This window comes from Lynx canadensis, chromosome C1 (genome assembly GCF_007474595.2).
Source record: "Lynx canadensis isolate LIC74 chromosome C1, mLynCan4.pri.v2, whole genome shotgun sequence".
In the NCBI taxonomy this organism is placed as follows: Eukaryota; Metazoa; Chordata; class Mammalia; order Carnivora; family Felidae; genus Lynx; species Lynx canadensis.
Window position 1 is genome coordinate 214282415 of NC_044310.1, and position 24489 is coordinate 214306903.

General features: G+C 50.2%; 1 protein-coding gene across 1 annotated transcript in view; it reads left to right on the forward strand.

The window, feature by feature from the left end:
* Positions 1 to 24489, forward strand: part of INPP5D (inositol polyphosphate-5-phosphatase D) — a 122883-nt gene that overhangs the window by 44011 nt on the left and 54383 nt on the right. The window contains exons 3-5 of the mRNA XM_030326163.1: positions 8244 to 8394; positions 10920 to 11091; positions 14776 to 14916. Coding sequence (XP_030182023.1) covers positions 8244 to 8394; positions 10920 to 11091; positions 14776 to 14916 — 464 coding nt within the window. The remainder of the gene's footprint in view (positions 1 to 8243; positions 8395 to 10919; positions 11092 to 14775; positions 14917 to 24489) is intronic.

The window sequence follows — 24489 nt, forward strand, 5'->3', positions numbered from 1 at the left end:
AGACAGAGCTGGGACGCGTGTGGGTACACATGCATGCTCACACAGGCATCAGTGTTTACCTGTAAACAGGTGAACTCGCCCGGAGTTCACCCTGATACGTCCCCGTCCAATACGACACTACGGAGTTCATTCTAGCCCGACTCCTTTGACAGTGAGAAGCCCTGCTCCCCTGTCTGTGTATTTCTCGCCCTTTATCCGTTTCCCCGTGCATAGCTCTGTGCCCCTGGGCCCCCGTCAGACTTCCTTCTAAGGTCCCGGCCACTTCCTTGTCCCACCTGTGTCTTCTGCCTGCTGATCACCTCCTTGGCCCTGGCCCCTTGAAAGGGAGAGCAGGGAGAGGAAGCAAACCCATCAGTATGGTTTATTTTAAGTTTATTTATTTTGAGTGAGAGAGATAACACAAGTAGAGGAGGAACAGAGGCGGGGGGGAGAGACAGGGGGGGGGGGAGAGAGAGAGAGAGAGAGAAAGAGAGAGAGAGAGAGAGAGAGAGAGAGAGAGAGAGAATCCCCAACAGGCTCTACACTGTCAGCACGGAGCCCGATGCGGGGCTCAAACTCACGAACTGTGAGATCATGACCTGAGCCGAAATCAAGAGTCAGATGCTTAACCCACTGAGCCGCCCAGATGCCCTCTGATGATTATGTCTTAAAGAGAAGAAAAGGGGCACCTGGGTGGCTCAGTGGGTTAAGCCTCCGACTTCAGCTCAGGTCATGATCGCACAGTTTGTGGGTTCAAGCCCAGCATCGGGCTCTGTGCTGACAGCTCGGAGCCTGGAGCCTGCTTCGGGTTCTGTGTCTCCCTCTCTCTCTGCCCATTTTCTGCTCACGCTCTGTCTCTCTCTCTCTCTCTCAAAAATAAACAAGCATTAAAAAAAAATTAAAGAGGGGCGCCTGGGTGGCGCAGTCGGTTAAGCGTCCGACTTCAGCCAGGTCACGATCTCGCGGTCCGTGAGTTCGAGCCCCGCGTCGGGCTCTGGGCTGACGGCTCAGAGCCTGGAGCCTGCTTCCGATTCTGTGTCTCCCTCTCTCTCTGCCCCTCCCCCGTTCATGCTCTGTCTCTCTCTGTCCCAAAAATAAATAAACGTTGAAAAAAAAAATTAAAAAAAAAAAATTAAAGAGAAGAAGAAAAGGGGAGGGAGGGAAGGGCAGGGCTGACTGGTTTTTAAGGAGACACATCCTGGGGTCCCTCCTAGGCCATATAGTTGAAGAGGGATTTCTAGATCTGAAGTTGGCCTCCAAAGCTCTTCCCAAACAGGACTATCCCCTCCTTTTTCCTCATTAAGGGACACTGACATCAACCAAGTTACTAAAACCAGAGATCTGGAGCGTCCTTCCCGGCCCCTTGTCCCTCACCGACCCTTCCCTGGCTGCTCCGGGCACAGCTCTGGCTGCATTCTGGCCCCCGGCCCTCCACCACACCTCCCCCGTTTAAGCACCAGAGTGGGGCTGCTAGGCTCCCCGCCCCGCAGACTCTATCCTGCCCTACACTAACTAGCCAAACTGACATTTTCAAAAACGTGAATCTGATCAAGTACACACGCACACACTCTTAAATGTCTTTAGTGGCTCCAAATCAGTTTTGGAGCAAAATCCAGACTCTGCAACGCCCCAAAGGTCTCTCTGCTTCCTCCTTCTTCACCCAAGTCTGCAATTCTTAGGAAGAGGTTTTGAGAGAGAGAAGGTTGTAAGGGATTGAGAACAACCCCGAGGGCAGAAGGAAGCCAAGGAGAGAAAACAGAGGGGAGGCAGAGGCGGTGGCCAAAGGGAGGTGGGTCCCAGCTGCAGCTGGAAGCAGAGGGGACAGCGGTGTCCAGCCCCTGCTGAGCTCCTCTCTGAGTAGACGAAACACTGCTGGACCTCAGAGGTCAGGAGGTGATGCCCCAGAAACGGAGGCTGGGCCTGGACGTTACCCCTCCCTCTGCTCCATTGGCACGGTGCCTCAGGGGATGTGTGGGAGCCCCGGGTCTGGGGGGGCCACGAGGCCTGGGCTGAATCCAGCCCTGCCCCCACTGCCCCTCTGAGGCCTCCAACGCCTCTCCAGCCTCCAAGGGAAAATGGGGACAACAGTGACACCGGCCCCCCCACAGCCCTCCCGGCCCCTTCTTCACAGCAGCCAAATGGTATCGTCACCTGCTCAAGAACCTCCAGTGACTTTCTCCCTGAACTTAAATGAAACGCTTTGCTGTAATGGGGTAACGAACACGGTCTGGGGCTTCTTCCCCCGCTCCGTAGTACTTTCTCGTCCTCTGCACGGTGACTGCATATGCTTGTTAATTTAAAGCGATTGTATATGCTTGTTAATTGGCGGAAGCTTGAGGAGGGGGCGCCTTTCAGCAGTGGCTTGCTGGCTCCCCCGCCGTCGGATCCCACTCTGCTCCCTGTGCTGGCTTCCTCCTGTGTGTTAGGGCTCTTTCGGTTCCCCATTCAGAGATCCCAGACAGTGCTGATGTTAAAGTTACCCCCTGGGAAAGTTTAGCCCATCCAGCGCTCTGGCCTCCCTGCCCTGCTCGCCCTTCCTCCGGAGGGTGTCTGAAATTCGCAGTTATTTCTGGACATACCACATTTCTCAGAGTGCACAGCCCTGAGTCTCCAACAGACTGGATATACAGCTGCCCTTTGTCGCAAAGACCCTGGTGGTGGTCTCTTCCTGAGCCCTGGCGCTGGGGCTGGCCCTCTTCCCTTGCTGTTCCTTCCCCAGGAGCACTGTACCTGGGTGAGCTCAGGGGCCAAGTGGTGGGGGAAGAGGCCTTTCCCTGCAAGGCCCAGCCTGGCAACCCGCATCTCTGTTTCCTTCTGCAACTTTTCAAACACGAGGCCTGTTTTATGCCATGAGCACATCTCCCCAAACAGAGGTGGGGCGGGTCATTACCCTTGAAGGGGCTTCAGGGACTGTTTGAGGCTGAGCCAAGCAGGGTCCCTTTCCTTCTAGGACTTAGAAACTTGTGGGAAGGCAGGCATCGCTGGGTGTGGGGACGAGGGCTTTGTGGAAATGCTAGTGCTGGAAAGTGCCTGGAACATTCCAGAGACGAGATTGTAACGGAGACAGAAGAGACCGGTGTTTTGTTTCACCATCTGAACTACCCCCTACCATATTTTTTCCGGTGTGACTTTTGGTGATGAACATAAATTCATGTCCGTTCTGTCGATCCCACAAATCCCGAGAGGCGCCTGTCTGCTCTGTGCCCACACGCCGTAAGCTGACAGGCTGACGTAGCGCGGGAGATGCTTCGCTCTTTGCATTTTCAAAGCCAAGCTGGTATGTGCTCTAGGTGTCTGCCGAAGAGGGAAGGAACTCACTCCTGGTGGCAGGGGAGTCGCCACAGAGCGGAAAGCCGACCATCCATTGGCAGTACCCTGGGGAGGGTCTATAATCACGTGGGGCTCACGCTCTCAGTGCAAGTCTAACGTGGGGCTTCAGGGTTTCTCTGTTTTAAAATGACTTGATAAATCTCCTCAGGAAGGCAGTGGCTGCGGAATGCGGAACAAAGTCTGGAGGCCCCAACAGTCAAGGATGGAGGGCAGCCCCCCTTCCCCGAAAGCGCGGCCGGTTCCCTCTGCCCATGCGAGCGCTGCCTTCCCACTGCTTCCCTGGGGGCCCAGCCCCACCGCCTGCATGTGCCGAGGCTCTTCTGGTAGAGCCCACCTTCGCTCCCTCCCCAGCCCTGGTTTCCAGCTGGTGGAGGGGAGGCACAGCCACGTGAGGGTGCAGGACGGCCTGTCCTGGCCACAGAGGGCCACAGCTCCTGCTGGACAGCCCTCTTGGGGTTCCTACACCTGCCCCGCTTCGTGGGTGTTGCCACAGGGTGGCAGCTGCTCCCCTGTTGCTGGCTCCGGAAGGCTGTGCCCCTCTCATTGGTATCCCTGCACCCCCATCCACTAAATTCTCCCCCAAGGCCCTGATGTCACGTGACATCCGGCTCCTGCCAGGACCTGAGTGATACATACAGCAGACTTCTTGTCAGCATTTGTAGGTGCAAGTTGTTGGAAAGGCAGCACTTTTGAGGGAGGGCTGTGGTCCTGGGCGGTGAGAGGGGGGACCTCCCCACTGCCAACACCGCCCCACCCCGTTTCTTCGCATCCCCCTGCCCCGGACCCACATCGGGTCCTCTCTGACCATCTCTCCTGGCTCCAGATACCCGGCTCCTACCCCGACTCCACCAGAGCAAGTCCATCCAGCCACTAGTTGCCGGGACCTCCCACTGTCAGGGCCCCCAGACCTGGCCCCTGTCCACAGGGTACGTGGTAATGTGGATATGAACGTGACCTGGCCCCTGGCCCCGAGGGACCTCAGTGTTCCCGCTGGCCCATGGTCAGCGCCCTGTTCACCTGGAAGCCCCGACAGCTGACTCCCTGCTCCTGTCATTGACTTGACAGTGTTTGCTAGGTGGCCCCCAAGTCTGGCTCTCCTCTGAGCAGCCCCATCCCCTTGCTGGCCACACCACCCCACCCTCTTGGCCACCCTACCTGAGTGGAGATCCTTTCTAGGTCCGGCTGAGGAGCAGGAAGGCCACAGCTGGGCTGCCCCTTTCTGTGCCTGCCAGGTGGGGACGCCCACCTCCTGTCTGCGCTGCACTCCTCACCCCTGCACCCCACCCTCAGCCTGGGCCAGCTCAGGAGCTTATAGAATCCTGGGCACCCTGACCTTTTTCTCTTCCTGTTGCCGTTCTAGAATGTGCTTTGAACGTAAGTTATTCCAGGAGTCTCTGCGAACCCCTTCAAATCTTAGTGCCAAGAGCAAATACTGATGAGAGCAGTTCCTCCTCCGGAGAGACCCTGACTTTGGCCTAATTGGCATCCTGCCATCCATGTTTCCTCCGCGTCTGTGCTGCCTGTTGAGACAGGCTGCTTCCTGTTGACCCACACGTGCACAGCGTGTCTTCACTCCGCGTGGGATCTGCTGTGTGTAGACCTGCCCCCTGGCGAGCGCCCCATGCCTTTCCTGGGTGCTTGCCTCTCAGGAGTGGTGGGGGAGGTGCAGGAAGGCATCCCCTCCCCCCAGGAAGCAGTGCCTTTCAGTGACCATTCACTGGCTTGCGCGCCCGTCCCCGAAGACAGTCCTTGAGGCCTGGGCTCAACCTTCACCGTCTGCCTTCCTGGGTTTGCCAGGCCCTGGCTCCCTGGCCTCCGTGAACCGTCCAAACACAGGCAGGGTCCGGCATGTCTGTCCCGCCAACAGCACTCTGCGTCTGCTTCTGGCTGCCTGGTCCTCCCGCCTGCCTCCTGCCTCACGGCATCTGTAGGGATTAGATTCGTGTTAGGGGGCCCTGTTCCTCTGCATGCTTAAGACACTGTATTTCATCCGTTCTAAGACGCTTATTTTCTCACATGGAACATTTCTGAAATAAAACGTGTCCATGCTTAATGGCGGATCATAGTTTACGCGTTAGCCTTTTTAGGGCTATGCGTAATAACGTGTGTCTTAGCATCGATGCCTCTTAAGTCCCACCTCCAGCGTGCCCCCCTCAGACACACATTCCTGGCAGAGAACCCTCTTCCACACTCGCATATAAGCCGTTTCCCTTTGGCTTTCTTTGGTGGTTTCATATCCTCGTTCCATACGCCTAAAAGCTTGTCGTCCATTAGCTGCAAATTCTTTGGCAAGGTGACACTCACCACGGCCGCTTTAATGGAAGTGAGTTCATTGACCTTGCATCATGTCAGATTATTGTTGTTATTCTGCTCATTTTTGGTTTTGAACCTATTCTTGTTGCTTTTGAGAAGGTCTGCTGCTTAGAGATTTCTGGTTCCATAATGTTTGAAAGAGATTGCTTAACATGGGGCTTTGTGACAATAGGGAATTTATTGAAAATAATCTTTAAAAAAAACCCTTTGTTAAACTATAAATTTACTAACTGGCTTAAACAGCACAGTCACACACACATAGCCTCACGTACAGATTTGCACGCGTCTGGTGCAAATGCACAAACGAATACACTTGGAGAGACAGAAGAGGCCACGTGGAGAGCCGAGGTGAAAGTCAGGTGGATTCTTGTTGAAGGCAAATGCATCCTCACTACAGCATGGGGTTAACCACCAGGAGCAGGGCCTCAGGGACAGGTCTGAGTCCTGGTATGTTCCCAGAGGTCTGGGTCTGTCCCGGTCTGGGTCATGCTGCTTCGTTTGCTATCCCAATCCCACTTACCTATAGCCCTTCGTGAAGACCTCCAGACCAAGCAGCCACCCCCAGCCTCCCACGTCAGTCCCAACCATGCTGGAGTAATGGGTACCTGACTTGGAGGTGGGCAAGTCAGGACGGTCCGGCCACACTAAGCCAGACCCCCTGCGTTCGCCCACCTGGCAGGCTTTCCATCCCCCACCCTATTGTCCTGTTGGCCTTCCTTCCCACCTGTGGTCAGTCCCAGCCCCTTCAGCAAGAAGGCTGCTGGCAGCCCCCAGGGGAGCATTTGGACCTCTGGTTTCAAACTCCAGTGATGGCACCTTCTCAGCTTATTGTAAAATTCCATGACTGCCAGCGGGCGCCTGGGTGGTACAGTCGGTCAAGCACCCGATTCTTGATTTCATCTCAGGTCACGATTTCACGGTTCATGAGATCCAGCCCGACATCAGGCACTGCGCTGACAGCATGAAGCCTGCTTGAGATTCTCTCTTTCCCTCTCTCTATGCCCCTCCCCTGCTTGTGTGCACTCTCTGCCAATATAAATAAATAAACATTTTGAAAATAAATAAATAAAATTACATGACTGCCGTGGACAAGATGGGTGTTATGAAAATGCAGGTGAACTTAGTGTTAGGACCCGGATGGCTGTGCTCTGACTCCAGGGAAGCCCCGCCCAGAAAGGGGCGTCCTTTTGTATCATCCCTGTGCCCACCAACAGCCTGGTCCCTTTCCCCTGTCCAGCTGCACCAGGCTCACTGCTCCTCCCCAGAGCCCGGCTACATCTCCCTCCTCCACCCAGGGCAGCAACCCCACTCAACCGCTTCTTGGCTGGATCCGGAACACCCGGCCTCACACTGTCCACGTTTGCCCTCTGTGCCAGAGGGAGGGAGAAGTCCCAGATGCCTCTGGGTTTCTGGCTATGCCAGTGGGGACATGATGCTGCCATTCCTTGAGACAGGGAGCACGAGGAGAGGCAGGCAAGGTACTGGACAGGAAGGGCGGACAGGACTCGGGGACACGGTGGGTTAGGAGGGTAGGGTACTGCATTCAAGAGAAGGTGAGTCTCCTTGCGGTTCTCACATCCAGCCCGGCCGCCTGATAGCTTCTTGGTATGGGCGGGGCCTCAGTGGGTGGGGCCTCCATTAGCAATGCTGGCTGCCCAAGGCCCACCTTGAATTTTTTGCCGGAGCCACTGTACAAGCAAGAGGAAGGAGACCTGGCCCCAGGGCAGTTGAACAGCACTGCAGAATCACCTGCGGGCTCCTCTGTCATCAGCAACAGAGATATAAATCAGGGAAAAATACTGTGCTGCCTCACCATTTTTCTGAGTTTTGATAAAACAGAATTTTAACAAATGAAAATATTAAAATTAAAGCAAAACAATTGCCAGAGTAGATTGCCTTGTGTTTAAAAATAAATTATCTTGGGGGGGGGGCGGTTGAGGAGAAATAAAAATAATTCCCCAACAGAACACACATATACACACAGTCTAGAAAAACTTATTCCCATGTATTAAAAGTAGGTCTAGGGTGCCTGGACATCTCAGTTGGTTGAGCATCCGACTTTGGCTCAGGTCATGATCTCATGGTTTGTGGGTTTGAGCGCCACATTGGGCTCTGTGCTGACAGCTAGGAGCCCAGAGCTTGCTTCAGATTCTGTGTCTCCCTCTCTCTCTGCCCCTCCCTCACTCACACTCTGTCTTTCTCTCTCTCAAAAAAAAAAAAAAAAAAAAAAATTTAATTAAATTTAAAAAAAGTAGGTCTCTTGGGGTTTGGGACTACAGGTGAGTTCTTTTTTAAAAAAAGTCTGTATTTTCTAATTTTGCCATAATGAAAATGTATTACTTGTATAACCAAATGCTTTTTAAAATAAAAGTTAAAAAAAAAAAACAAAAAGAATCTTTAAAACTGTCCTATTTGTGCCTTTTGCAGACTGGCTCTTGGGGCTGCTGGTTCCAGGATGTGAGGGTGTGGGCGTGGCGGACAGACACTGCGTGGGAGCCCAGGGCTTTTTCTGGATCGAGGTCACTCCCTCGGCCTTGTTGCTCTCTGCTACAGGTGGCCTTTGTGGTTAGGTGATGTCCCAGCCAGTTCAAATGTGTTTCTGTTTGGGGTTCTGTCCTCAGGCGTCCGAAGGTGTCCCCATGAGGTTCTTCACCAAGCTGGACCAGCTCATCGAGTTTTACAAGAAAGAAAACATGGGTCTGGTCACCCACCTGCAATATCCGGTGCCCCTGGAGGAGGAGGATGCAGGTGATGAGCCAGAGGAGGACACAGGTAGGAAGGGGTGGAAGGGAAGGCAGGAGGGGAACAGGGACCCTCTAAGCACTATGCGGGGAGAAGCCCCGGGATGTTTCTTTCACTACAAGGCCTTGTAGATTAAGTGAGTCTGATTATCAGAGGGAGAGAGGGTGACGTGGTGGCTAAGGACGAGCTAGCAAGGTAGCTCTGGGGTCAGACAGACCTGGGTCAAACTTCCTGTTCCGGAGCTTCATAGCTGTGTGACCTTGGGCAAACTACTTAACCTCTCTGAACCACAGACTTCTCTTAAAGAGACAGTAAAAATAATATGTACCTGTCAGGGTGTCACCAAATGAGTCAATGAATGTAGCACACAGTAAGCACTCAATATATGAAGCTACCATCCTCATCAAAATAACTAGCTGCATTTCACTGTAAAGAGAATGGATGAGGAAATACTTGTAACTAACTGGAAGGCCTGTGAGAGAGGTGTTTCTTTATATCATCTCTAAAAGGAAAAAACAGTAGAGCCCCTGAAAAGTCTGTGAGAGTCAGGCCTCCCCTTAAAACCATGGAGGGCCACGGACCAGTCAAACAGGAGCCTGGCAGAGGACCCTGCAGCACAGAACCCCACCTGGACGGCACCCTTTTCGCCTCAAAAGTTCGCTCTCTGGGGCGCCTGTTCAGCTTAGTCAGTTAAGCGTCCGACTCTTGATTTCAGCTCAGGTCATGATCTCATGGTTTGTGGGTTCCAGCCCCACACTGGGCTCTGCACTGACAGTGCGGAGCCTGCTTGGGATTCTCAGTCCCTCTCTCTCTGCCCCTCCCCTGCTGGCGCACTCTCTCTCTCTCTCAAAATAAATAAATAAACATTTAAAAAAAAAAAAAAGTTTACTTCCTAAAAGAAAACCTGAGATAAGTAACTGAGCCCTTCAACTGGTCAGGGTTCCTCCTAAGTCCCAGGGCCTGGAAACAGGTCCCCTGGACTTGCCCCCCCCAAGAGGGGGCAGGTTAGACCAGAGATGCTGAGGTCCCTGGGCTGGCTCCCACACTGTCCCTGCAGGCTGCTGCCTGCCATGTGCTGGGCGCCCTTTTCACCCCACTCCCACGGGCTGGCTTGTGGGCCACGGGCCCATCTTCCTCCTGACTTCCTGGGGACCCACTCTGAGTGGTTGCACAGTTCATAGACCCCTCAGCAGAGGGTAAATTCTGAGGAGCGGAGTTCTCTGCGGAGGAGGTGAGGGCCAGGCAGAGTGTTGGAAAAGGACCGAAGCTCCGTGGAGACTGAGACGAGGCCCAGGCAGCCCATGTCCCTTCTCACCTCCCTCCGCTGAGTAAGAGGTGCCCTCATCTGAAATAGCCCCAGATGACGTGTTCCCGGGTGAGCCCAGGGTCACTCACCTGCTCCATGCCACGGCCACATGTCCCCCGGCTGTCCCCAAGGCCTCGGCCTTGATGCTGAGAAGCCGTCCTGCAGAAATGCCCTTCACACGCTGGTGTCCTCACTCCCAGCACACCTGATGGCTTTCCGGGGATGGCCGTCTGGAGAAAGACCCCGGCACCCTCACTAGCAGCTGGGAAGAGAAACCCAGTCTCGTGACGGCTGGCTTCACTTCCCCAAAGGAGGCGCAGTTGTGGGCTTGAACCCAAGCAGTGTGACAGTCACCCCCTCCGCCCGGTCCAGGGGTCTGATTTGGCTCAGGTCTCAAGGTGCTGCCAGTCCCCCAGGGCTCAAAACGCACTCATATCACCGCAAGAACCCCAGGCCACGGAGAGTGTGACGAGCTCATCCTTTAAAGATAATGTCCCCGGGGCAGCCCTGTGGCAGGGGGCCCTGGTGTGGCCATTCGGTGTGGGAGGAGGCCCCAGACAGGAGGTCTTGGACCCAAGGGGCTCGGATCCCTCGTCTATTTGTGCTGTGCACAGGAGAGCAGTTCCCCTGAGGGTGAATGTGCAGGAGTCCTTTCTTCCAGGCCAAATTCAAGGTGTTTGTTCTATACTTCAGTTCTCTGGGTGAAGGAGGCCCTCGCTTTCTTTATTTGTCTCCTAGGGTATGGTGGGGAGAGAAGGAACAGCAGAAGCTGGAGGGAAAGCAGAGGAGGGGAGGCCGGGGTGGGAGAGAGAGGAGCCGGGCCTGCTTGCTCCCCACCCTTGCGCCTCCTGTCTGGGGAACTGGGCCTGTGCCCCATCCAGGGCCCCTGCCTCAGCCCTGAAAGCTGGCCTTCCCGCTGAGGCTGCTGGCTCCACCTGTCCAAGGCCAGCAGCCCTGCCCGGTGCCCAGCTGGCGGGTGTTTGCTGAGCGCCTCAATGGGCCAACCTAGCCGCACGGCCAGACTTCTAAGACCGGGCCCCTGCCATCAGCAGGCCCCCCATCTAGTCAGGGAGCAGAGACAGAGGGGACCATGCAGGCACAGATGGGGTCTGTAACTGGGCGCAGCGGCCTGGACCCCCCTCCCCGACACGGGAGGGGTCACTATGCCAGAGACCCTCTGTAGCGGGGGGTGACCCTGAGAGAAGCGAGTGCTCAGACCAAATGGCGTTCCTGCTCTTCTCTTGAGTAGAAGGTGTCCTGTCCCCTCCTGAGCTGCCACCGAGAAACATCCCTTTACCTGCCGGGCCATGTGAGGCCAAGGAGGCCCCTGCTTCCAGCGAGAATCCGAGAGCCACCGAGGTCAGCTGGTCGAGCCTTTCCGAGCTATTGTTTCAGCGACTGCAGAGCATAGACACTAGTGGGTGAGTCCCTCCACCACGTGGCTCGCGTCTCAGAGGCCCGCCTCCGTCCCCACCACGCCCGGCTGCCTGGCAGGAGCTGGTTATGGACGGACGAGCGGTCCTCCGCTGCAGAGGCCTGGTCCAGATGTCAGGGGCCTATGCTGTGATCCCCTGCCCGGGGCTCGCCTTGAACCGCACGTGGCATCCTCTCGCATCACAAATATCGCGACTGCCGTGGGGTCCATGGAGTCCGATGGGCCACAGAGGGTTCACTGCAGGCTGGACCTGCCATGTGGCCCTTTCCTGCTCTGGGCCCAGCTCCAAGGGGGCCACCTTGGTCACCCGTACATCGGCCAGATCAGTGTCTCTGTGTATGGTATGGGCTGTGATCTACACCGCACGCCTCTCCTTTCTCCGTGGGACATGCAGTCATTCTAATTCTTTAGAATCTCCTTGATCTGAGTCCAGGCTCCCGGGATCTTGTCCCGTATGTAGGCCCACACTGGCTCCTACGGGTCCGTGTCGATGAGACCCTGCAGCTTCCTTGCTGTGTCCTCCTGTGTCTCTCTTAGCAGACCCAACACTTCCCCTGCTGGATGGTGGCAAGTGGGGGTATCGCGTGGGAGGGGTGGGAGTTGTCTTACAGGCCACAGGCCCTTGAGTACAAGACCGGCCAGGGCGGGTGGCTTTAACAGGAGGGAGCTCTCTGAGGGGAAAGATGCCCCAGTGCCCAGCACATTGCCTGGCACGGAGGAGGACTGCCCAGGTGGTGCTGAATGAGCTAATAAGTTAGTACGCGGTGACTTCCGTGCATTAAGAATCTTAAAAATATGTTTTTTTGTTTGTTTCTTTGTGAGAAAAAGGCCCCCTCGAAGAATATCGAGGGGCTGATGCAGGGCTAATTAGCTTCAGGGCTAATGCAATCTCTCTAGCCTGAAGGATCAGTGAGGACAGCTCTCCCACCATCCGATTTGGCAAAATACAGAGGAGATGCCTGAAAGTACACACGAGCCGCCTGGTTGCTAAGCTACCTGGTGTTGTTATATTTCCACTTTGAATACCCCTGGATTCTTCTGTAGGCCCACCAGGTCACATCCTGTGTGCACTCCTTGAATGACTTGTGTTGTCCCTGAAATAGCTAAATCCCCAATGTTTTCAACCTGTCGAGGTGTTATCACCCCTACTCCCTCCTTGTGTGCACATAACAACTACTTAGTAAACCATTCCGTATAGAGCCATCGTGCAGTTTCCACGAGGGTCTGTTTCTCTCCAGGGTTAGATGCTAAATGGACTGAGCTCCTTGGGGAAATAGGCTCCCGACTCCCTGGCACGTCCTGGTCAGTCCCTCCTCTCTAGGGACAGGTGCTCTCTGGGGCCGCCCGGCACAGTGACACAGGACGAGGTGTGCAGCCTCGAGAGAGAGGGCAGGGGGCGGCTGGGGGCTTGTGTGCTCTCTGTTTCTGCTCCTCAGCTAACACATGGCAGTGGGGCCCTCCTCACACTTCTGCTGGGAGCTGGGGCTGAGTAAACGGAGCACAGCGGCGGGACCACGGAAGCAGTGACACAGGGCTTGTCCTCTGTGCTCTTCTGGGTCGTGGAAGACTGAGATTCTGCCTTGTGTTTTAAAGTCAGTCTGTTTTAGGGCGCTTGGGTGGCTCAGTCAGTTGAGCGTCCGACTTCGGCTCAGGTCATGATCTCGCGGTCCGTGAGTTCAAGCCCCGTGTCGGGCTCTGTGCTGACAGCTCCGAGCCTGGAGCCTGCTTCGGATTCTGTGTCTCCTTCTCTCTCTGCTCCTCCCCCACTCTCGCTTTGTCCCTGTCTCTCTCTCAAAAATAAAATAAACATTAAAAAAGTAAGTAATAAAGTCAGTTTGTTTTGCATGGAAAATAGCTTTTTACATGAAGGACTGCCTTTTGATTATTCTTCGCTATAAGACAGCCTGCACAGTCTTTTGTGCAAGTTAATTAGATCTAATCAGGCCATAGTTAATAGTTATTATGAGACTGCTGAGTGAAATCAGGCTTCTCTGATAAACAGAGTTCGCATCTTTATGTGAACACTTTCCTACAACAAACGTCCTAACAAATACAGCTTCCTATAACAAGCACTCGTGGTCTCAGAATTATGAGTCCGGTAGTCTTTGGAACCGTTAAAATACATACCTTACTGCCGTGGGAGTGACTTTGTCCTTTTCAGAGACAGACTCAGGCAGAAACTGGATTTTTATGATGTCAAGACCCAGAATGAGTGTAGATTAACCTTCAATGTGATGACAGCCGGTGTGTAAATAGTTGCTGACTTCTCACTCTAAGTCAGTCCGAATGGCCAATGGCCGAGGGCCTTTCCAGCTTTAAGGAAAGCTTAGGAGCAACAGCTTTCCAGTCGTTCAAAGATCCTGTGGCACCAACTTGATTATACGTCAAGGCTGGAACAAAGATTTTTAAAGCTTGTAATAATTTTTTCACACAGGCAGATCAACAACCTTTAGTCTCAGCTTGCTCATTTGTAAAATAGGAATAATAACAATAACAATAACAATAATAATAATAATAATAATAACTGCCTCCTAACATTGGTTTGGAGACTAACAGGGAAATGGGGCATTAAGTGCTTAGCAGAGTGAGTGCTATGTTACGCCCAGGAAATATTTGCTGTGATTATGATTTGAATCATTACAGGAACAAAGACTCTAAAGTAACCCAGGAGCGCCTGGGTGGCTCAGTCGGTTGAGCGTCCGACTTCGGCTCAGGTCATGATCTCGCGGTCCGTGAGTTTGAGCCCCGCGTCAGGCTCTGTGCTGACCGCTCAGAGCCTGGAGCCTGTTTCAGATTCTGTGTCTCCCTCTCTCTCTGCCCCTCCCCTGTTCATGCTCTGTCTCTCTCTGTCTGAAAAATAAATAAACGTTAAAAAAAAAAATTTAAAAAAAAAATAATAAAGTAACCCAGGGCGGGGGCAGGGGGGTGGCAGGAGGGGGAATGTGCTGGGAGAGAGGATACAGAGGGACCATTAGATTCACGTGATGGACCTGGTGCCACACAGCCTGGGCCCTGCCTCTGCTGGGCCGTCATGCACGGTGAGCGAGTCCTGCCTGCATGTGCGTCGCCCAGAGGTTGAGGGGCCTGGAGCCAGACCCGGGAGGGCGAGGGCAGGGCACTGAGCCGGGCACCCTATTCCCAGCCCATCACTCACCACCGAGACTTCCCCTTGGAGCCCAGCACAGCTCAGAACATCCTAAACACAGAGCTCCAGGTGGCCTTTGACTGTGAATTTGGAGTTGGGAGGTGAGCTAGAACCATTTGCCAGCTCTACACTAAGCATCACTCAGCCCCCAGGTGCTGTCTTTAAAGGCAAAGGAGGTAGGGAAACAAGTCAGCTGTACATTTTCCAGTTGTTTTGTCTCCTTTTTAAAGGATAAACATGTTTATGGAAATGTTTATTTCCAACCAGTATCACTTCCTTCCAAGTATGGGCTTGGGAAAAAGCCTTTATGGCAGGGTGAAGAGGCATCCTCCCTTGCCGACCCTTAAACTTGCCCAGACCTGCTTCTCGACCCTTTCCCTGAGACCAGGGGAGCCATCCAGGAGCGTACACATGTTCTGAAGGACGGCATCTCGGCCGAGATGCAGAGAATGATTTCTTCCTTTACAGTTGGGCTTTGCAGCTAAAGGAACAGAAGCAGCAAGTTTCTCTTTCTATTATTTTCAGGCTTCCCGAAGAGCATCTTAAAGCCATCCAAGATTATTTAACCACTCAGCTCGCCCTGGATTCTGACTTTGTGAAGACAGGCTCCAACAGCCTCCCTCATTTGAAGAAACTGACCATGTTCCTCTGCAAGGAGCTCTATGGGTAATGGCTCCGTGGGTGTGGCCATCCCCCAGGGGCGGGGACAGTGGGGACAGTCCCGGGGAAGAGATTCAGCTCATTAGAGTGAGCCGGGCTCTCCGCCTGGCTGTCCAAATACCTCAGCTGTACTCAGAATAATAGGGCAGAGTTGGCAGAGGTTAGAAACCTTTGTGGTTGTTTCAAGGTTTTGTTTTCATGGTATTTAAACTGTGGCCCTTTTTTTTTTTTTTTTTTAACTGAAGTTAATTTGAGGCCAGTTGCTGTGGGAAGGGGTGAGTGGGAGCCCTTTCACACTTGCTCAGGATCCAGCAGTAAGACTTTTGCACTGTCCCTCCTTGCTGCAGCGAGCACCTCGGACAAGCACAAAAGGGCTCTGAGAGGAAAGAAATTAAAGTCAGCCAATCTTCTGCATGGGTGGGATCGGCCCAGGGTCGCCAGTTTGTTTTTTTTTAAGGGAGCCAGGTCTCCAAAGCTTTCATTCTCCAATATTGAATTCATTGAATGACCAATTGGGAAAAATTCTGATTTCTTTTAGATTTTGAAAATTTTATGGTTTAACTTAATGTTAAAATTAACTTCAAGCTTCAGTATATTTTAATTGTTAGAAGTACAAAATTAAGGCTGCTGTGCTATCTGAAGAATTGACAGAGGGCTATTTTAAATACTTGGGAAAAAAAAAAAAACCAGAAAATACCATTCACAAGATATCATAAGGAGCCAAAACAATCCCATTTTAAATGAAGGGTCAACACTTTGGTGGGAAAAATGGCATTTCATGTGGGTGAGTCTTTTTCAGCCTATACCATTTCCTGTGTATTTTATTATAAACTTACAGCAGCTCCAGAACTCTCTGGTCAATTTCTCTGCTGCCATATCCATCTTAGCTTAGCTAATATGCCAAAAAGAATCTTTCATCATCAGTAATCAAATTGAACTTTCCTCTGAAAGGCTCTTAAAAGCACAGTCAGTACATTCGGTAAATTTAACAAATAATTTTCTTTGACAAATGGAGCACACTCATCAGATTGGCCAGTCGGGCTTTGTTTCGGTGAATTGGCTTTCAACTCATGTAGTTTCAGCCAAGTGGACCTAGAACCATTTTTATAGATTTGCTTGGAGAGATATTTTTCCGCTTGATACTGTTGTTATAAATCATGTCTCACTAGGAAACACACACACACACACACACACACACACACACACACACGGCACTTTTTCTTTGTAAGAGACACAGATTCATGACGACTGGGAACAAGCATTTATTTCTGTTCCAGAGGAGATCCTGTTCTTTGCTGCTTCCTTGTGTGGGAGGAAGTACATCTCCAAGTCTCTCCGCTGGCTACCCCCCCCCCCCACCCCAGTCACTTCTACACCTTCCCCACCTCACTGCCACCTGCACTTTCCTGGATCTGGGTTGCCTCCCTTTCCGGACACAGCAACTTCCCCGGCGGGCCTGCCTCTCTGTGCTGGTGGGAAAGCTTCCTTGGGCTTCCTGCTTTCCCTGTCTCTCTTCACTGAACACTTAACTTCCAGCTAGAATTAGAGACACTGTGATGTATCTCACTGCACACCTGTCTGTCTTCACCCTCAGAGGCAAAAGCATTGGAAGACTTGGTTAACTGGGGGATGGAATTTTAGAAAATCTTACACAGAAGCAAAGTTATGTTTCCCCTTCCACACCTCTGAACGTGTGGGTTTCAAACTGCTTTGTCTGGAACAGGTCTTCAGTTCATTCATTCTGTCAGTCAATCATTTACTTAACCAATGTGTGTGGAGGGCCCCCCTCTGAACTTCTGGGTACTAGGATCCAGTAAAAACACAATGCACAAGCCTTCTGTTCTTTGAGACCTTGTTGTAGCTGACGTCTCAGGAGCACCATAGTAGACTAAGTCTGTAAACAAAGATAATTTTAATAAGCATTGTGACAAAATAAAACAGGTACAAGTGACAGAGACATTGGGTGGGAGGGTGTCAGTGTCCTTTGGGGGTTAAGGAGGCCTCTCTGAGGTGGTGATAGAGCTGGGACCTTGGTGACAAGGGGCAGTTAGCCACCCAGCAATTTCGTGGAGGGATGTCATGAAGAAAGGTCCCGAGGCAGGAATGAGGCCAGCCTGCGAGGAACAGAAAGTCTGTGTGGCTGGAGCACGATGAGGGAAGGAAAGTGTTAGCGGCAGAGGCTGGGGACAGGTGGGTATGGGGTGGGCCAGACACAGGATGAATTTTAGTTCAGTCTGAATTTTAGATACATCACAAATACGTTTTTAGTGTAAGTATATGCCATGCAGTGCTGGGATATACTTATACGAGTAGATTATCCATTATTTATCTGAAATTCAAAGTCAACTGGATCTCCTGCGTCTTATCTGGTGGCGTTAGGCAGGAGCCACAGCAGGTACACCTCACAAGACTCTCGAGGTTTTACAGGATTGTGCCATGATCTGAGTTCCGGCTGCAGAGAATGGATCTCGGGAGGCTGACACAAAGCAGGAGAGCAGTTCCAAGCTCAGGGGCTGTGATGCGAGGGCAGCTCATGAGAAGGGAAGGCGGAGATGTGTCTGGGTTGCTTCCTGCTGAGTCCCGGGGTTTGGGACAATGCCTGGCACGTGGAAATGGCTGATAGATGTTAGTTTAGTATGATGACCCTGGACGTGGGGGTGTGCAGGCACTGACAGTAGTGTGACCTGGGGCATGTGTGGATGCTGGGGCTGGTATACATTTGCTGCCTGTTTGGATGCAGGATCGGGGGAGAGGAATGGAGGGCAACCCCTAGATTTTTGGTGTGAGCAGCTGAGTGGATGGGGATGCCAGTTACTAAAAGTGGAGGTTGAGGAGGAGGGTGTGGAGCTGGGGGTGGGGGGGGGAACCTTTCTCAAGCTGCAGTGGGCTTGAAGACTATTAGGCATCCCGCCAGCTGAACCACCAACCTTGGAGTTATGCCAGAAGCTTAGAACCCGGGAGACCTCAGGGCAGGATCTACATTTGGGACTCATTAGCATGCAGTTGGCACTTAAAGCCTTAAAGAGACAGGTGGGGTGAGGTCACCACAGGGGGAAGGTGCATGGAGGAGAAGGGGACCCAGGTTGGACGTTTAGATGTGGGGTATAGGAAGGAGGAGCCGGAAGAGGGACTGAGTGAGGGTAGCACCGAAGATGACTGGGTCCATCCACTCAGACGGCCTGGCCCGAAAGGAACGTCCCTAAATGGGAAGGTGACAGAGAACTGAGGAGTGAGAAACAGGGCCAGAGCCTCCCCTGCAAAACGTCATGCTGAGTGTGCGCGTCTGAACGTCAGCGGCACAAGGGCTCGAGGGCGATTTGTGACCCCAAGTTAGATTCCCTAGAACCAGACAGAAACTTTTCCAGAGAAAAAAAGAAGAGAGAACAACGTCACCAGAGTCTGGAAATATTTGGTAATGCTTAAAATGGAGAAATGAGAAGAACTCCAAGTGGAATTTTAAAGTAAAATGTCCAAGTGTGGAAGAGGGTATTTTATCTATTAATGAGAGCAGGGTTAAGATTTTAATAGACAAATAAACCCGAAACAAAAATACGTCACCCGCATTACAACTGCTTCATTGGAGGCCATAAAAATAAACCCATAGTTTTCTAATCAAATCTGAAAAATCACAAAACAGCAGAATGTCAGGGAAGTATATATAGAAAACACGGGAGAGCTAACTAAGCTTATAGAAAGAATGTGTGATAAAAAATTGTGATAGTCTTTGGAAAGAGGGCATTCATAGAGATTCAACTTAGAGCTGGTAGGATGGGCTCTCGAAGAAGCAGGAAAAAACAATGCATAATCAATGGCTAAGTATATAAAAGAAAAAAGTATTCCCAGGCTTATAAAGGACCTAAATCCAGGTATTGAGAAGCCTCATAAAGATCCAATTAGCAGAACAACCAAATAGCACCATCTAAATCTCTCTCTCTCTCTTTTTTTTTTTAAACATTTATTTATTTTTTGAGAGAGACAGACCATGAGCAGGGGAGGGGCAGAGAGGGAGGGAGACACAGAACCTGAAGCAGGCTCCAGGCACTGAGCTGTCAGGACAGAGCCTGACATGGGGCTTGAACTCATGGACTGTGAGATCATGACCTGAGCTGAAGTCAGATGCTTAACCGACTAAGCCACCCAGGTGCCCCCCTCTCTCTCTTTTTTTAATGTTTATTTATTTTTGAGAGAGACAGAGACAGAGACAGAGACAGAGTGTGAGCCGAGAAGGGGCAGAGAGAGAGAGAGAGAGAGAGAGAGACACAGAATCCGAAGCAGGCTCCAGGCTCTGAGGTGTCAGCACAGAGCCTGACGTGGGGATGAAACCCACGAACCGAACCATGAGATCATGACCTGAGCTGAAGTCCCACACTTAACCGGCTGAGCCACCCAGGCGTCCCTAAATCTCTTCTTACAAAGTTTCCAAACGACAAGGGAAGATGAATTCAGAAAGTAAATAATTATAAACAGCACCCTTACTTTAAAAAATGGCAATATGTAATATCATTCCCACTGCCTGATAATACAATATAAATTCTGAAGCAGTATCTCCAAGGAGAAGATTACTGACCTGGAATTAATGGAACATAGATGTCATTCAAGAGCACAGGGAGTCAGGGTGCCTGGGTGGCTCAGTCAGTTGCACGCCCGACTCTTAACTTCGGCTCAGGTCATGGTCTCACAGTTTGTGGGTTTGAGCCCTGCGTCGGGCTCTGCACTGACAGCACGGAGCCTTCTTGGGATTCTCTCTCTTTCTTTCTCTCTGTCCCTCCCCCGCAAAATAGATAAATAAGCTTAAAAATAAAAAGAGCACAGGGAGTCTTTGCAGATTTTAAAAACTTGTAAAAATGTTCTAATCACATGTGTTTCCTTTAAAAAGGATCTGAGAATTTTTTTCCAGAAATCTTAGAGTGCTGGTGGTCCTAAAAATAAGAGCCCAGCAGCTTACTGAGCAGCTGGATATGAATACACCCAAAGCAAAAGTGTTCATTCTATACTCCCAGAACACAACATGACAAAAATAGAAATAAATAAGAAGACTAGCCACAACCACCCAACCATCTGCACACTTTCAGATAGCCTCTTAAATCACAGCTAAATTAAGGAAAGAACCGACACGAGGGGTACCCTTTATGGGTAGTGTGGGGGCACTGAGTAATCAGACCACCGCGTAGGAGAACTCTGTACGGCACAGCCAAAGCACTACTTGGAGGAAAAGCCATAGCTTTAGATGCTCTGTTAGGAAAAAGGGGGTAGGATGAGTCAAACACACAAACTGAATCCAGACTGTGAGTCTCTTGAAGGTTATCGTGGGTCAAGTCCTAATAGCCTTGCTATTTCCCACATCCAGCAAAGTACCAGAAACATGTGTTTACTCAGTGCTCATGAACGGAGATTGAATGCGTGCTGAGTATGTGTCATGCACTGTTCCAGGGATGGAGACACAGCAGTGACCCACACAGAGTCTTTTAAGAGGTCTCTGTCTAGCAAATAAACAATAACAACAACTGTTAGAGGGGGTATGGTCAAAATAAAATCAGAAATAAATTAGGAAAACAGTCAGTTACCATTTTAAATATTAGATGGGCGCCTGGGTGGCTCAGTCGGTTGAGCATCCGATTTCAGCTCGTGATCTCCCAGGTCTTGGGTTGGGTTTGAGCCCCACCTTTGTGCTGACAGCTCAGAGCCTGGATCCCGCTTCGGATTGTGTGTCTCCCTCTTTCTCTGCCCCTCCCCCACTCGCTCGCGTGCATGCTCTCTCTCTCAAAAGTAAATAAACATTAAACAAATTTAAAAAAACTTTGGAAGCATAGGAGACTTAGTAATCTGCATTAAAGATTTGCAAATCAAGAATACAGTGCACGGGGATGGGACGCCTGGGTGGCTCAGTCAGTTGAGTCCGACTTCGGCTCAGGTCATGATCTGGCAGGTCCCTGAGTTAGAGCCCCTCATCAGGATCTGCGGTGACAGCTCAGAGCCTGCTTCAGATTCTGTGTCTCCCCCTCTCTCTGCCCCTCCCCTGCCCACACTGTCTGTCTCTCTCTGTCAAAAATAAATAAACATTAAAAAAGAAAAAAAATTTTTAATTAAAAAAGAACATGATACACATTGACATGGCTACAGATCTTCATATTATAGTTAAATGGAACAAATATTTTACATACAATATGAAACATAAAAATTACCATGAGTGCCCTCCTTTGAAATTTCAAGAAGCAAATGAGGACCATAATCTATAAATTATTCCTGAATGGCAAAAATCACCTCATTCAGTCTTCAAGAAAAATACAGTAGTCAAGATAGCAGCCTGAAATAAAACGGTATCCATTTATTAATATAAATGTTTAATATTTCAGTAATGTTTTAAATTTTTTTTTTTTCAACATTTATTTATTTTTGGGACAGAGAGAGACAGAGCATGAACGGGGGAGGGGCAGAGAGAGAGGGAGACACAGAATCGGAAACAGGCTCCAGGCTCTGAGCCGTCAGCCCAGAGCCCGACGCGGGGCTCGAACTCACGGACCGCGAGATCGTGACCTGGCTGAAGTCGGACGCTCAACCGACTGCGCCACCCAGGCGCCCCAGTAATGTTTTAGTATATATAGTTTAGTAATATGAAAAATGGAGGCTTGGATAAAGAGCTCACTTCAAAGAAAAGTCAACATAAAACACCATCATTTAGTAGATTAAAAGATGAAAGAATCATTTGCATAGGTATCCTAACAGATGTGTGATTTTTAAAAAGTCATTTCTGGGGTGCCTGGGTGGCTCAACTCGGTTGAGCATGCAGCTCTTGATTTTGACTCAGGTCACAATCCCAGGGTTGTGGGATCGAGCCCCAAGTCTGCCTCTTCTCTGAGCTTGGGCCTGCTTGAGATTCTCTCCTTCTCTCTCTCTCACTCTCTCTCCCCCTCTGCCCCTCTCCCCCACTCACTCTAGCTGTTAAAAAAAAAAAAAGTCATTTCTAATTTTAAAGCATTTTACAAATGGAATAGAGGGCTACTTCCTTAGTAATGCAATAGGTGTCAATGTAAAACCAATTGCACTCGACAGGGAAACAGTAAAATCATTCTATTAAACATTCTAACGAAAGAGGGGCACCTGGGTGGCTCAGTCAGTTAAGCGTCCAACTTTGCTGACTTTGCTGACTTTGGCTCAGGTCATGATCTCACAGTTTGAGTTCAAGCCCCGCATCAATCAGCCTGTCGGTACAGAGCCTGCTTTGGATCCTCTGTCCCCCTCTCTCTGCCCCTCCCCTGCTTGTGCTTTCCCCAAAATAAATAAATACTAAAAAAAAAAAAAAAATGTTTTTTTTTTAATTTTTTTTTTCAACGTTTTTTATTTATTTTTGGGACAGAGAGAGACAGAGCATGAACGGGGGAGGGGCAGAGAGAGAGGGAGACACAGAATCGGAAACAGGCTCCAGGCTCCGAGCCATCAGCCCGGAGCCTGACGCGGGGCTCGAACTCGCGGACCGCGAGATCGTGACCTGGCTGAAGTCGGACGCTTAACCGACTGCGCCACCCAGGCGCCCCCGAAAAAAATTTTTTTTAACAGAAGAAAAAGGTGCCCTTTATCACCTGGTTTTGTGTTGTATGGGAAATTTTGGCCAAAGTAAGATGAGAAAAAGAAGGGACCCTAACCAACATTTCTAGACACATCTGGGAGCCAGTCAGATTTGTCAAGATTTTACAGTTTAAAAATAGAAGGAAAACCAGCATCATTCTTAGAAAACCCTAAGGATTCAGCTTGTGTATGTGTATTTGTGTTTTTAGGAAAACATTTTTAAAAAGGAGAACAATGAGGGACATCTGTTTGACGTTAAAACATGTTCAGAATTAGTGCCTTGGAAATTTTTTTATTTTAACCCAGAATTCTTGTATGAAAATGATAGTTTAAAGGGAATACTGCTGGGGCACCTGGGTGGCTCAGTGGGTTAAGCCTCTTCCTCTTGATTTCTGCTCAGGTCGTGATCTCATCGTGGTGGGAGGTGGGATCCAGCCCATGTCAGGCTCCACTTGAGATTCTCTCCCTCTCTCTCTGCCCCTCCCCTGCTCACGTGAGCTCTCTCTCAAAACAAATACATAAATATTAAAGATAAATAAAGGGAAGACTGCTGCATGAACAGATGAATGAACTCTGGCGGAGAGGTTGGGGAAACCCAGAACCTGCCTGCCCAGCCTTCCCCTCTCTCTGCTTTGCCAGTCAGTTCCCTCCACACCCTTCCTGGTCCCTGGAGTAGACCCACTTGTGATGCCTTCAAAACCAGCAGGTTAAAACACCATCCCCGAAACTGTGAGACGTTGTAAATCTGCCATCTTGGCATTGCCTGGTACACATGCGGAGCTCTGGATTTGTAGTTAAATGAATGATATGGAGCCTGGAAACAAATCCTACCATATTCTAGAAGAGCTTATATGCTCGATGAGCCCAAAAGAAGTATGTAAAACAGAGCAAGTGTTGTTGAGTGAAACTGAATAGTAATACGGAGAAAGATGAACCTAGTTCCACCCCATATTTAAAAAAAAAAAAAAATCTAGGGGCGCCTGGGTGGCTCAGTCGGTTGAGCATCCGACTTCGGCTCAGGTCACCATCTCGCGGTCCGTGAGTTCGAGCCCCGCGTCGGGCTCTCTGCTGACAGCTCAGAGCCTGGAGCCTGTTTCCGATTCTGTGTCTCCCTCTCTCTGTACCCCTCCCCCGTTCATGCTCTGTCTCTCTCTGTCCCAAAAATAAATAAACGTTGAAAAAAAAAATCTAGATGAGGTAAGGGATTAAAAAATATAATATCGACAAGAAAAACCCATATGTAATGTAACTTAAAAAAAAGCAAGTAAGAAACCAAATTAAAATGAGCTAATAATTGCTTACTAGTAAATACTGATGATAAGTTTTTAACTAAGGGAAGCAAAGAATTACCAAGGAAAAGATGAAAAATAGAACAACAAAAAATTATAAAGCACTTTGCAATGAAATCCAACCTGCCCAGGATGAAAATAACAGAATGGGGAAAAAAGTGCAACATCCAGGTTAAATAAAAAGCAAAGCGGTATGTAACGTTTATACCAACGTCCAAAAATTCTGGCAAAATTCCCAACAGAAAACTGACAAAGGACACAAACAATTTATACAAAAAGAAATACAGTAGAAACCAACTATGTAGAAATATATTTAATGACAATAAATTAAAGGTATGCAATCAATGCATCAATATTGAAATGCAGTGTTATATCCACTAAACGAGAGAGGGGAAGAAAATCCTAGAATGAGGACAGCACATCAAATGGGCAGGCTCAGACAGTGCCCCTGGCCCGTGATGGGTACCATCACTCAAAGGCTTAGCAATACTGCTCAAGAGACACAATCTCTGTTTATCATCAAATTTAATTGAAAATAAGAAAAGAAAGGGTATGGGAACAAAGCTGTTCAGAGCAACCTTTATTTGTAATCGCCAAGATCTCAAAATAACCCAAGTATCTAGCAATTCATTTTGGCACATTTACTCGACAGAATATTTCAACACCATTAGAGCGTTAAACATGTAAAGACATGAAGTTTGGGGTGAAATAACGGAGAACTAGAACT